This window comes from Cricetulus griseus, unplaced genomic scaffold (assembly GCF_003668045.3).
Source record: "Cricetulus griseus strain 17A/GY unplaced genomic scaffold, alternate assembly CriGri-PICRH-1.0 unplaced_scaffold_93, whole genome shotgun sequence".
Taxonomy (NCBI): Eukaryota; Metazoa; Chordata; class Mammalia; order Rodentia; family Cricetidae; genus Cricetulus; species Cricetulus griseus.
Genome location: NW_023277436.1, coordinates 48,013 through 61,372, shown reverse-complemented (window position 1 = coordinate 61,372; position 13,360 = coordinate 48,013). Strand labels below are relative to the sequence as shown.

General features: G+C 37.9%; 1 protein-coding gene across 1 annotated transcript in view; it reads left to right on the top strand.

Moving 5' to 3' along the window:
* The window catches only part of LOC113838724 (zinc finger protein OZF-like), a 46,631-nt gene that overhangs the window by 29,574 nt on the left and 3,697 nt on the right, over positions 1–13,360 (top strand). The window contains 1 exon segment of the mRNA XM_035453939.1: positions 12,914–13,040. Coding sequence (XP_035309830.1) covers positions 12,914–13,040 — 127 coding nt within the window.

The following is a 13,360-nucleotide window of genomic DNA, read 5'->3' as shown; positions in this document are numbered from 1 at the left end:
ACCATTCCTGTTGCCAAAACTACAGAAAGTTTTCAAAAACCTGACCTAGGTCCCATGGATGAATAGGTAATGATTATGCTCATCCATATCTCTAACCCTATTGACATTTTAAATCCTTTTTATCATCTTGCTATCAGTTCATAGGGAAGAAATCATGGAAGAGAAAACCCAATTAGTGAAAACAATTTGATAAGGACTTCACACGTGTCTTTAGTTTCAAAAAACATTCTTTTGTGTGAAGGCACTGTGCTAATGAGTTCAAGAGATGCAACATAAATAAGTGGATGTCTTATTCGGGGAAAATTGCACAAATAATAATAAAGAGCCAGATCTTGGAGCTGTAGTTACAGGTGGTAGAGAGGCACCAGGGTTGGGGCTAGAAATATAAAAATATAAAATCGTTTGCCATATATGAGAAAGTTTGTTTGTGGCCATCTGTTCCACTGGTCTATGTCTGTCTGTCTGTCTATGTCAGCCCCCTGTACATTTGATTAAATTTTAAAATCAAGAAGTATGAGTCTTACAGATCTGTTGGGTTTTTTACTGTTTTTAGTATTTTGGTTTTCATATTTTGAAATGGGCTCACCAACCTATGTTACCCTCCAGCATGTTGATCTTCCTGCCTTAGCTTCCCAAGTGTTGAGATTTTCCATAAATGGTTTCAGTAAAGTTTTGTAATTTCCATTTTAAAAATCTTTAACTGTCTGACTAAGTTAATTTATCCTTCATGTTATTTTAAACTGAATTAATTTTGAATTTTCAAGTCAGTTTTTCTCTGTAGCTTTGATTATTTGGGATTATTGTCCCCAAGGGCCGTATTTCTCTGTGTAGTTTTGGAGCCTGTCTTAGTAACTAGCTCTTGTGGACCAGGATGGTCTCAAACTCACAGACATCCAACTGCCTCTCTCTGTAGCTTTAACAGTTGTCCTCGAACTCAATATATAGACCAGGCTGGCCTCAAACATAGATCTACCTGCCTCTGCCTCCAGAGTGCTGGGATTAAAAGGGTGCACCACCACCACCTGGCTGTCCTTCAATTTTAAATTTTTGTTTCAGTTTATAATACAAAGTATAGAGTTTAATCACATCATCTTCATTTACCTTTGATTATGTGCTTGCTTTTTTGTTTTCTTTCCCCACTGCTCTCCCTTTTGACCTTCCTTATCTTTAACTGATTTCCTTTCATCTCCCAATTAGTCTGAGAATTTATTTAGTAGTCTTCACAAGCAAGCTTGTGTATCCACTTTAGTATCTGCCAAAATAGACTACAAACAAAAATTAAACAATGAGATAGGGAAGAACAATCAATATGCAATGGAAAACTCCACCAAGATCATATTTCAATTCTTAATATCTATGCCCCAAACACAAGATCAGTAAGCATACCCAAGAGAAGTAGGCAGGATGAAACTATTGAATGAGGGTAAAAATAGAAACAAAGAAAAATACAAGTATTCAATAAAAAATGTATTTGTTTCTTTGATAAAATCAATAAGACAGACAAAACCTTAGCAAGACTAAGAGACACAGAAAGAAATTAATAGGGGGCATAACAAATTGGAAATATTAAAAGAAATGGATATTTTCCTTGTAAGGTACCACCTAACAAGTTCAATCAGCATAACATATACAATTTGAATAGAGACCTATAACCCATAGTGAAACAAAACTAATTATTACAAGCCTCCCAACCTAAAAGAAAGCTTAGGGCAAGATTGTTTTACCATTGGATTTTACCAGACTTTCAAAAAAGAGTTGAAAATGATATTCCTCAAATTATTCCATGATAGAAAAACAAAAAGAACTTTAAAAATTCATTTTATGATGTCACAAAAACACAGATACACATATATTCTGGCTATTGTTTTTATTTTATTTTATGTTTTTGGCTTTTTGAGACAGTGTTTCTCTGTGTCTTTGGAGGCTGTCCTTGAACTAGCTCTTGTAGACCAGCTGGTCTTAAACTCAAAGTGATCCACCTGTCTCTGCCTCCCCAGTGTTGGGAATAAAGTCATGTAAGATCACTGCCCACTACCCAGCTCAGGCTGCTTTTTTGTTTGTTTGTTTTGTTTTTTGTTTTTGTTTTTTTTTACATGATAATACACATCTGACACTTTGAACCTGACAAAGGGGACAGTGGAAATTTGGGGTTCTGGACTCTCCCTTTACAGTCTGGATAGTGCAACCAGGTAGACAGATTCTGGGGATTCCACTTTCAAGTATTTAATGGATCATAACCACTCTGATGACCTTGAGATTATTAACCTAATTCAGCACATACTTCCAGTGTTGTAGAAAATATAAAGAGAATTAAAGACTAATTTCCCTTGTAAATATAACTGAACAAATACTCAATAAAATACTTACAGACAGATTCATAGAACACATAAAAAAGATCATCCAAAGCAATCAAATAGGCTTCAACCCACAGAGGCAGTGATAGTACAAGACATAAAAATCAACAAGACAAAACATAACCATAAAATAAACTATAAAATTAAACTTTGAAAAACACAGATTTTATCATCCCATTACATGCTGAAAAAGCCTTTGACAAAATCAAGCATCATAAAATTCTTTGAGAGATTAGGAATTCAAGATACATGCATACACATAATAAAGGACATTTACAGAAAGCCTATACACAACATCAAATAAAATGGAGAGAAACTCAAAGTAATTCTAATAAAATCTGGAACAACACAAGTCTACAAACTCTCTATCTACTAAATATAGTAATTCAAGTTCTAAACAGACCAATAAAAAGCTGAAGGACATCAATTGAAAATAATTTGGAAAGGAAGAAGTAAAAGTATTGTTACATGTAGGTCATATGATGGTATACTTACGTGATGCTAAAAATTCAGCAAGGAAAGTACAGTTAATAAACACTTTCATTAAAGTGGCTGGAAACAAGAGTAACTAATATATATATATATATATATATATATATATATATATATATATCACTCCTATATAAAACTTGCAAACAGCCTGAGAAAGAAATAAAGGAAGCCACACACATTACAATAGCCTCAGATAATAAAAATATCTTCCAGTAACTCTAACAAAGCAAGTGAAACACTTGTATGATAAAAGAAGCATTAAGTATTTGAAGATCTCCAGTGCTCATGTATCAGTAGGATGAACACAGTTAAAAGTCCATCCTACTAACAGCAGTCTACAGATTCAGCACAATCTCCATCATCATTCCAGCACAATTCATTCAAGACTTAGAAAGGAGAGTTTGCATTTTCACATGAATAACAAACAACAAGATAGCTATCTTGGTTGTTGTGATGACCACTCCAGGTAGTCAAACTGACTACCTCTGTAAATACCTAAAACTCAATGAGGTGGGTTGGTGTTTTGTTTGTTTGTTTTTGGAGACAGTGTTTCTCAGTAGATATGGAGCCTGTCCTGGAACTCTCTCTGTAGACCAGGCTAGCCTTGAACTCACAGAGATCCATCAGCTTCCACCTCTCAAGTGGTGTTATTATAGGTGTGGGCCACCAATGCCCAGAAAATATTTTCTTATTAAAGGTTTTTATTTATTTGTTTGTTTGTTTTATTTTGGGGTGGGTTTCAAGATGGGGTTTCTCTGTGGCTTTGGAGGCTGTCCTGGAAATAGCTCTTGTAGACCAATCTGGTCTCCAACTCACAGAGATCCACCTGCCTCTGCCTCCCAAGTGCTGGGAATAAAGGCATGCCCTGCTTATTAAAGGTGTTAAAATAGGAATACATTTCTTTATACTAGATCTTTGAATGTGATAAAATCAACCTTTACCAGCTTGGTGTTTTTGCCCATCTTTAATGCCTCACCTCAGGAGTCAGAAGCAATTGGAGTTCATGAGATTGAGGCCTGCCTGGTCTACAAAATGTGATGCAGGGCTACACATATGTACACTGTTTCAAAATATAAAAATAGTCATGAGAAAATAATCCATCTGTAATCTGTGTCACACCTTTTGGCAGCAGTGTACAAATATAAAGGAAATTGAAGAAGGAGAGCACCCTCTCTTTCCCTGATTGCCCTAGCTCTAGCTACTGAGTTTGTTCCTTTTATAGCTTTAGAGCCCACTTCTTTGAAATGCTCGTGTATACTGAAGACCAGCTGAGACATTCAGTTGCATAAAACAAACCACTACTGGATTCTTCAAGTTTCCATTGGTGGGCAGCCATTGTTGCACTAACTGAGCCACAGCCTGTGAGACATCCTAATAAATCCACTTTCTACAAACACAGAGAGATTCATTCTACCAGTCCTGTTCAAACAGAGAACATTTAATGATGCTATTGTTTTTTCATCTGCCAACTGAGGAAGATGTGCTGACTCACCATAGTGCTCTTAAAGGCATTCTTCCTAGCTCCATTCTCTATGAGTATTCAGCTTACCATGAAGACTATGCTTTTTATTATTATTCATGTATCAAGAATTTGACATGAATTTCGGGAATAAAACTCCAAATGAAGTGGGGCTATCACACAGTCCTCTGTCAGGAGAAAAATATATTATCTTGTTTGTGATCTGGTTCTTACACTTCTCTCAAAGTTGTCTGAATTGCCAGTGACCACTAGATAAAAAGTAGATTCATTTCTCTTGACCTCAGGAAGAAGCCACAGAACAAACTTCTTTTCTTCTAATTTTTGAGACAGGGTTTCTCTGTAGCTTTGGAGGCTGACCTTATTCTAGATCTAGCATACCAGGCTGGTCTGGAACTCACGGAAATATGCCTGCTACTGCCTCCCAAGTTCTGGGATTAAAGGGATGCACCACCACCACTGGCACAAAGGTTTCTTTGTGTCCCAAAAAAATCCCTCTATATTTTTTAATATCCTGGGCACATTTCCATGTGTTGAACAAAAGAATCATTCAAGTCTTCATGGTATAATAATCTGTGACAAGTAGGCACATTGTGTATAGAAGGGAGAAGAGGATGTAGCTGTGAACTGCAGAGAGAGGGCTGAGTCATCTCCTGGAGACAGGGCTAAGTGATATTGAAATTTGTGGTCTGCAGTTTCTTCTGGGTGTGGAGTAGAAGCCAGGCCCAGGGACTCCTGTGCTGTGACTTTAAGCACACTCTAACCCTTCAGGAAGTCACTCAAGCCTCACTAGCCAATCAGGGACACCTTTCCAACCTGCCAGTCACAAGTCTTGCAGGACGTTTCCTGGAGCCATGCTGCAGGCATGGATTTACAGCAGAAAAGGCACCAGTGGATTGATTGCTGTGCTGTGAGTGCCACTGTAGAGGCTTGTGAGGGGAGCATGGATTATCACAGACACCATATCATGGTGAGTGAAGAAAAACTATACCAAGATGTGGTGGATGGAATGGTGTGGCAGGCTCTCCCTGCGGCTGTGTGTGAGCCTCCTGCTACATTCAGTGTTCTGTTAGGTCCCATGTGGTCCTAGCAACTCCACAGTCCTGGGGCCAGCCAGTGAATGGTTAAGGGTCCCTGGACTCAGCACATCCATCACGGAGTCGTCATGGGCGGGTGTAGACATACCTGCTGGGAAAAAAAAACTGGAAAAAAAAAACCAGCTGCAGACTCCCTGCCGCCCCTCCATGTGAAAAAAACTGATCTGCACAAAGCAGATGCAAAAAATCCAGTCTGTTTACTTGGACCTGAATAGAAAATCTGGCAGATTTACATTTAAAAATCCATCATTAGTATGGATGAAGAGAAGGTAACAAAACAGATATTTTGGTTGTCTATTTGGTTTCAAACCCGGGAACTGGCCGTGGCATAGACTAGGTAGGAATCCTGCTCCCCCAATACCTCTGCCCCATGCATGCAGGTAGTGATAAGGTTAAAAAAAAAATCAGGGTATTTCTAGTTAAAAAATGAAATAAAAGTGGGGTCCCCAGCGAGCAGCACCATCCCAAATCCCGACCTGCACACTGTCTCAAAGAAAGAAAGAAAGAAAGAAAGAAAGAAAGAAAGAAAGAAAGAAAGGAGAAAACCCTGCTTGATCAGGTAAGTCCTAAACACAATAGTGTTTTAATTTTCAAATAATTGCCAACTGGTGTCCTATTGCTTTACTCAAGAAGAAAACTGGAACTTTATGGCACATCAGGCCTAAATGTTGCTTTTGACCCTGTAATGCCTCCATGAGCAGCCTGTTTCAGGTCGGTCCTTTGATATGACCATGGGTCTAGTGGCTGGTTGTAAACCAGGGATGGCATACTTGTAATGGTTTGGAGACTCATGTCTTGACACTCCTGTTGAACAAATGAATATCCAATCATCCTAATCTCTAACAAGCACAGTTAGCATATACTTATCTTTTGGCAGTCCTCCCTCAGCTAAATTCTACTTTGTGACATTTACTCTCTCCTAAGCATTTGTAAAAACCTTTGTATTGCTGGGCAGTGGTGGTGCATACTGTTAATCCCAACACTCGGGAGGCAGAGACAGTCAGATCTATGTGAGTTTGAGGCCAGCCTGGTCTACAAGAGCTAGTTCCAGGATGGCCTCCAAAGCCACATAGAAACCATGTCTCAAAAAACCAAAAACAACAACAACAAAAAACTTTGTATTACCAAGGCTTTCATGTAGGCCATCAGTCAGAGAGGACCATTCTTGTAATTACTAATAAGAGCTTGGAGCTTAGGCCTTGGGTGTTTTCCCTAAGGGCCTGATGTATTGATAATTAAACAGAGCCTTATCTAAAACCAGGAAGATTCTTGTGAGAGCTGGTAATGGTTTGGAACAAAGCTTTGTGGAGAGGTTGCTTCAGATGTGGAGAACCCAACTCTTCCCACTACATGGATCTATGGTTATGGGTTCAAGGCCACTGTGTGCTTAGTCAGTAACAATCTTAAGATATCCTGTGTTCATCTTGTGCAGCATTGTTTGCTTAGCCTCCTACCTGAGTTTGTCCACTTGCATGACAGTTTCTACTGATTTCATAGTAGTCACCCAAGTTCTTCCATTTTCCCCATGGAAATAGTATACAAGATGCTATTCTTCTTCAGAATCTTACTTGGCATCGGACATACCTTGTGCAAGACCTCTCCATCCCAGATTTTATATTTTCTTCCTTTACATGTTCTTTCTCATCCCCTGTCCACTGCACCTCAGGATATTTTCAGTGAAGAAGTTGCTGCTGTTTCAGGTCTCTGTTGTACTTAAGAAAAAAATTCTGGGAATATATTTGTTGTTTGTGTTTCCCATCTGCTCGATAGTTAGACATGTTTCTCCTCTATCCATTTAAATTATTCACAGGGTAACCTGGAACATGAACATAAAAGACACTGAAGCATATATGAAATGCAAAATGTGTTTAAGCTGCTCCATCTTTTGAGTATTAGCCAGAGATAAATGCATGTTTTCATTGAATGTATTTTTCTATATTAATCTCATCTGTGTGTGAAGGGATTTCTCCCTGCTAAGGTGTATTAATGCTAGAAAAGCTGCATTTCTATTTTGTGAGAAAAATTTTCTGAGTCAAGCTCTCATATTGACTCAAGTTGGCATGATTCCTGTCTGTCATTCACCAGGACAATGACCTTACTCTCTTCAGTACTTTGCCTTCAAAATATTTAAATGAATGTGCCACCTCAGAGATTTCAAATTGGCCATTTCAGTTATATAATTTACTATGCAATGTAGTCACAGAAAAAGGATTTCCATAAGGTTAATTGCTTATGCCTTCAGATAAAACTAGCTGGAATCATTTACACTGCAGGAGGATTCAGGGTAGGGAACCAGCTGCTGAAGTCACCATTATGGAAAGGGACCTGATTGTGGTAGTGGGAATGATTTTGTAATTTTCCATAATGTTTTTATGGTGACCAAGTTTCTCTGTGGCTTTTTAGGCTGTTTTGGAACTTAGTCTGTAGATTGGACTGGTCTCAAACTCACAGAGATCTGACTTTTTCTGCCTCCTGAGTGCTGGGATTAAAGTCATGGGCCATCACTGTCCAGCCTGTGTTATTAAAATAACAAAAACACATTATTCTCACTTTTAAAAAAATCACTTATTACCATCTTCCTTTTAAATGTTTTCTTTAAGTGTATTACTGCTTTTATCTCTGTTCCTGTTCCTCAATATTTCTAGGTTTTGAGTAGTTTCATTGCTTTTTCTCTCCAGTGATCATTGATTATTGCTTTATCTGTAGAGCAGTCTCTGTAGCTCAGGCTTGCCTAATGCTGTGTCACTGAGAATTGCTTTTAACACCTAACCCTGTTTCTCATACCCAGGGCTGGGAAGGAACTCCTGTAGCTCCTTCCAGCCTGGGCCTTAACTGGTCAGTAAGAAGGAAAAATAGACCAGTTATTGAGTGAACTCCAAGATCTCTGATTGTTAGCAGGGAGCTATAAATAAAAGTGGACCTGTGCAAGAACTGAGTTCAATGACCAACTTTGAAACTGGGGGAGTCACAATGCAGAAAGGGAGAGGCACAATGCACATTGATCTTTCCTCCTTCAACAGTAGTTGAGATTAGCAATGTGGAATTAGGTAATCAATTCAACATGATCTGTAATTGTCCGGAGTGGCCATTTCTTGAGGGTCCACAGATGAGAGCAATTAGGAATCTGGATAAATTCACCTTATGGTGAAAACAAATTGCTATAGTTACACTAAACTGTTGTGGCCTGGCTAACATGACTGTTACTTTTTTGGATTTAGATGTACAATCTGAGAGAAAATGTGTGAGAAATCCTTGATGTGCTCTAATAGAAATCCTGTCTCTGAAGCACATGGCCATAAATCTCTTTTCAGCTTCTCAAAATAATTTTTTTATATAATAACTAAATCATAACCAAGTTCTCTTTTCTGTCACCAAGCCCTACCATGACTCCTTATTGTTTTCTAATTCATGGCCTGTTTTCTTAAACAACAGTTACACTGTAACAACAGTTAATGTTTGAATGTGACATATATTTGGCTGCAGTATTTCCCAGCTATGAGGTCAAGGGTTAGTGGCACTGCACATTGAGTGTATAATTGAATGTGCACAACCCCCTCCTGTGCTTTGCAGGAGGAGCAGGATGTGTTCTAAGAGAATGGAAGAATGTCTACTAAAATACACACTCTCTCAGCTAGGCCTCTCTTTGCTGGACTTGAAGGACAGAGATGGAAGGACTGGTCTAGTTGGTTCATTTGATCTCTGATCACCTGGTAGGTAGCTACTAAAATTCTAGGCCCAGATAGGTGCTCCTAGCCAATGAGGGACTCTGGGGAGGCTTAGCAATAATCATACTGGTGGCAGGACCCTCTTACTTTCTTTTCAGGATTCTTTCTTTCTGCTCTAGGGAGTTGTAAGGGAGAACACAAGCTGTATCATGGTGAGTGTAGGATGTTCAGTTCAGGTAGACTCTGCAGCCCTAGAATGTGAGGATATGATGCTTGCAATAACACTGTCCAGTGTTCACACACAAACAGTGCATTAGGTGTGCAGTGGCAACAGGGATTTGAAAATTGACCATCTGGTTTCTAGAAGTTCTGAATATTACATTCCACTTTCAGGGTTGTCTCATAATTATTACAAATAATTTAGAAAATGGTAGAAAGATGGTGGTATGGATTGTCTTTCAGCAATACATAATTAGGATTTTTTAAAAAAAAATTCTGCTACCTTGAGCTACAATAGTGTTATACAATGACGTTTAGTTCTGAGGGGGGGAAGGTGTTTCTGGTCTTCAGAGACGTCTCAGGTGTGCATTGTGTTGGTCAGGGAGTTAGTGCAGCATCCACATCTTGTGCCATATACCTTGTGGCTGGAAGCAGATTTTAAATTACTCTCCCATGTTGTTTTGGGGTTGGGCCTCAGTTGGGCTGGCTTTACTTGAAACCACAGGAGGCATAAAGGATTGTAGAGCCATAGCAAGATATCTCCTCCTCTTGCAGAGAGAGCTCAAGACCATGGGGATTTGGTCTTTGGGATAAATATCAGTAGCTGCAGGGTCAGAAGGAACAGGTAAATTTGGTAACGTTGTTCAAGATCATATGTCTCCTGGCTGTTTCTTTCATTCTTTTGATTAATAGCTGACTACATTTTCTGACCTGTGTTCTTGGCTTTTTCTCTCCATATTCTTTATTCTTTTACAAATATTGTACACTTTTTGATTGTGGTAACATTGTGGTAATTATAGACGTCATATTGTATCAATCTGTGTACTATGTTTTCATAATCCCATTGAATATTCTGAGTATTTCCACTGTGAATGTAGATTTTAAAAAAAATTTTAAACTATTTTTGTCAATGTATTTTGGGAATTTTCTTTTTGTTATAAATTTTTGGGCATTGCCTTTGGATTTCATTCATTTTATGATAAAAATTTACCACAAACGAAAACTTAATTCTGATGCATCTTGTTCCCAAGGATTACTCATTTATTCTTCATTTCTTTAGGTTTTGTTGTTCTTGTTGTTGTTGATCTGTGAAAGAGTTATTTTCTTATCGGATAAAACATATTGTGGATCTTGACAGGTGGCTCAGCACATCTTCTTTTGTGGGATGACCAAAGTGCTTATACCAGCACTCAAATGGCTCATAATTATCTTCATTCCATATCTTGTATACATATACAAAACATTCTCTCTTATGGAAAACATGTTAAAATATTTCAATAAACTTGATAAATTTCTAAATTCTTATAGCATCAAATCTGTTACCATTCATTCTACTCTTCTACACCACATTTGTGCTATGACATGATAGTGTATAATGGAGATTGTAGCTTAATCATGATTTGTCTTAATAATAATAACCTGGAGTCAGTTATATTTTTTAATGGTGAAAGATCAGAGAAACATAGCAGCCAGCCCCTACTTCTTGCCTCTACTGTATCCTCAGACCAAATGGGTGATCCTGTCCCTAGGTAAATTCAGACTGAAAACAATGAGATTCTGATTCATCCAAACTTATATTCCTCTCTCTGCCAATGCATATTGCTTCAATCTCCAACTCATAAGTACTGAAACAGTAGTTTTAGTCACCATCACCTGGCTCTTTTTCTCTTTTAGAATGGATCAGGCTGGTGTATCCCAGAAGTCACAGAAATTCACCTGTCTCTGTCCCCCAAATAGTTGGGATTAAAGGTGTGCTCCAACATTATCTGACCTCTATGGCTAACTACTGCCTAGCTTATTCGTCAGCTTTGTTTTTTGTTTTGGTGGTTTTTACTTTATTAGTTTATTTGTTTTAGACAGGGTTTTCTATGTAGCTTTGGAGCCTGATCTAGAACTAGCTTGAAGTCACAGAGATCCACTTGCCTTTGTCTCACAATTGCAGGGATTGAAGATGTGTGCCACCACCACCTGGCAAAACTTCATTTGTAAAAGCACAAACAAAATAACACCTCACTTGGAGAAACTGTTTACAGGTTCTACAAAATTAATGCCATATGGATTCTAATGAGGTTATGGGGATGATATTTCAGCAAAACTTGATCAGAGGGCTTTTAACTTTTTGTCACCTCCAGGTAAAATGGCATGATTCAGGGAGTTGAGTTCTAGGTAGCAAAAGGACTTTCAGATCTACAGAAGTTTCTCAGGTGTGCATAGTGTTGGGTGGGGGTATTGGGCAGAATCCATGTGTTGTGTCATGATCCATGTGTCAGGAAGCAGATGTTAAATTATTCTTCTATGTTATTTTCTGTATGAGCAACAATGGGGCTGGGTTTGCCTCAAACACCAAGGGGACATGAGATTGTGCAGAAACATAGCAAGAGTTTACCAATATTTGTAGAGAGAGCTTTAGAATATGGGGCATCTCTATTTGGAAGGAATATAGATAGCTATAGCATCAGAAGTAGAACAGTTTAAGGGTCCTTTTGGTTAATTTTTTGGGAGGTGTGAAGACTGTTTATTTAATTTCCAAACACTCAGAATCATGGGTAGTTTAGTAACAATGGTCATGATCAGATTTTACCTGGCTGAGTTTCCTTTGGTTTTTGATGAAAAGATGATTATATTTTCCTGCTTTTGTTCTTGGGTTTTTCTCTCCATCCCCTTTATTCTTTCCCAAATATACACCTTCTTGATTGCTCTAGATTTGCTGTGTGTATAGAAATTGCATTGTGTCAAAGTGGGTTTTATTTTTTTGGAATCCACTTGGGAACTTAGTTTCCAATGTGGATATTGCTTTGTAATCTGATATGCTGTGATAAGTACTAATTCAAGTTACAAATTTACCTTATATAGTATCTTAATATTGGTACATCGAGTTCCCAATGATCATTTACTGCTTTATTTATGTAGGCTCTTTAATTCCTGTTATTTTTAATGTGTTTAAAACATGACTCCAGACATGATGATGATGAACTGAAACTCTGAAATTTTAAATGAGACACATCAATTAAATATTTCCTTTTTAAGAGTTGCCATGATCAGGTGGTGGTGGTGCATGTCTTTAATGCCAGCAATAAGGAGGAAGATGTAAGTGGATCTCTGTGTGTTTGAGGCCAGCCTGGACTATAGAGTGAGTTCCAGGACAGCCAGACTTACACAGAGAAACCGTGCCTCAAAAAAATAGAAATAAAAACAAACAAACAAAAAACAAAAACAAAAGAAAAATAGTTGCCATATATCATATTGTTTCTTCAAACAATAAAAACCTAACTAGGACAGAAGTTGGTGCCAGGGACTGGGGTATTGCTGTGATAGGGTGGCCCTATCATATAATTTCTCTGTTGTCTTGATCTGCATGCTTGCCTCTCCCTTTATGTCTGTTCATTGGGATTTCTTTCTCAAGGCTATGTGATATTTAAAGGGACAAGAAATGGTTCATGTGAACCTCCTATTCAGTTTCCTTGTGTGACTGGGTGAATACATTATAATGTACATGTTATGAAATCAGTGCAGGATGACTCCAAATTATATGAATATACTGCCAAAGACATATACATTTACAATGTGAGTATCACATTTCCTGTTTTATGCATGTATGGGTTCTTTTAGGATGCAGTGGCTTATGATGATGTCCTCATCAAATTCACTCAGGAAGAGTGGGCTTTGCTGAATAATTCCCAGAAAAATCTCTACAAAGATGTGATGATGGACACCTACAGGAACCGCAGTGACATAGGTAAGACTTAATTTTCCTTTCCTTGGTTATTGATACTCTTCTGTAATATCTACTGGGAAAAGGGAAACTAAGGTGAATATTTCATAGATATAAGTTTCTTTGAAGATATTAACATAAGTTTTGTACATTTTCCATTAATAGATAATATATTTTCTGATATTGTATTTTAGGCTACAGATGGGAAGAACATAACATTGAAGAACTTTGTCAAAGTTCTAGAAGACATAGAAGGTAATTTTCTTGTGCAAGTTTATCCATTTTTGACCATGAGAAAGTTTAATGCATCCTGGAATTTGTGAAAAAAGCAACAGTGTAAATAA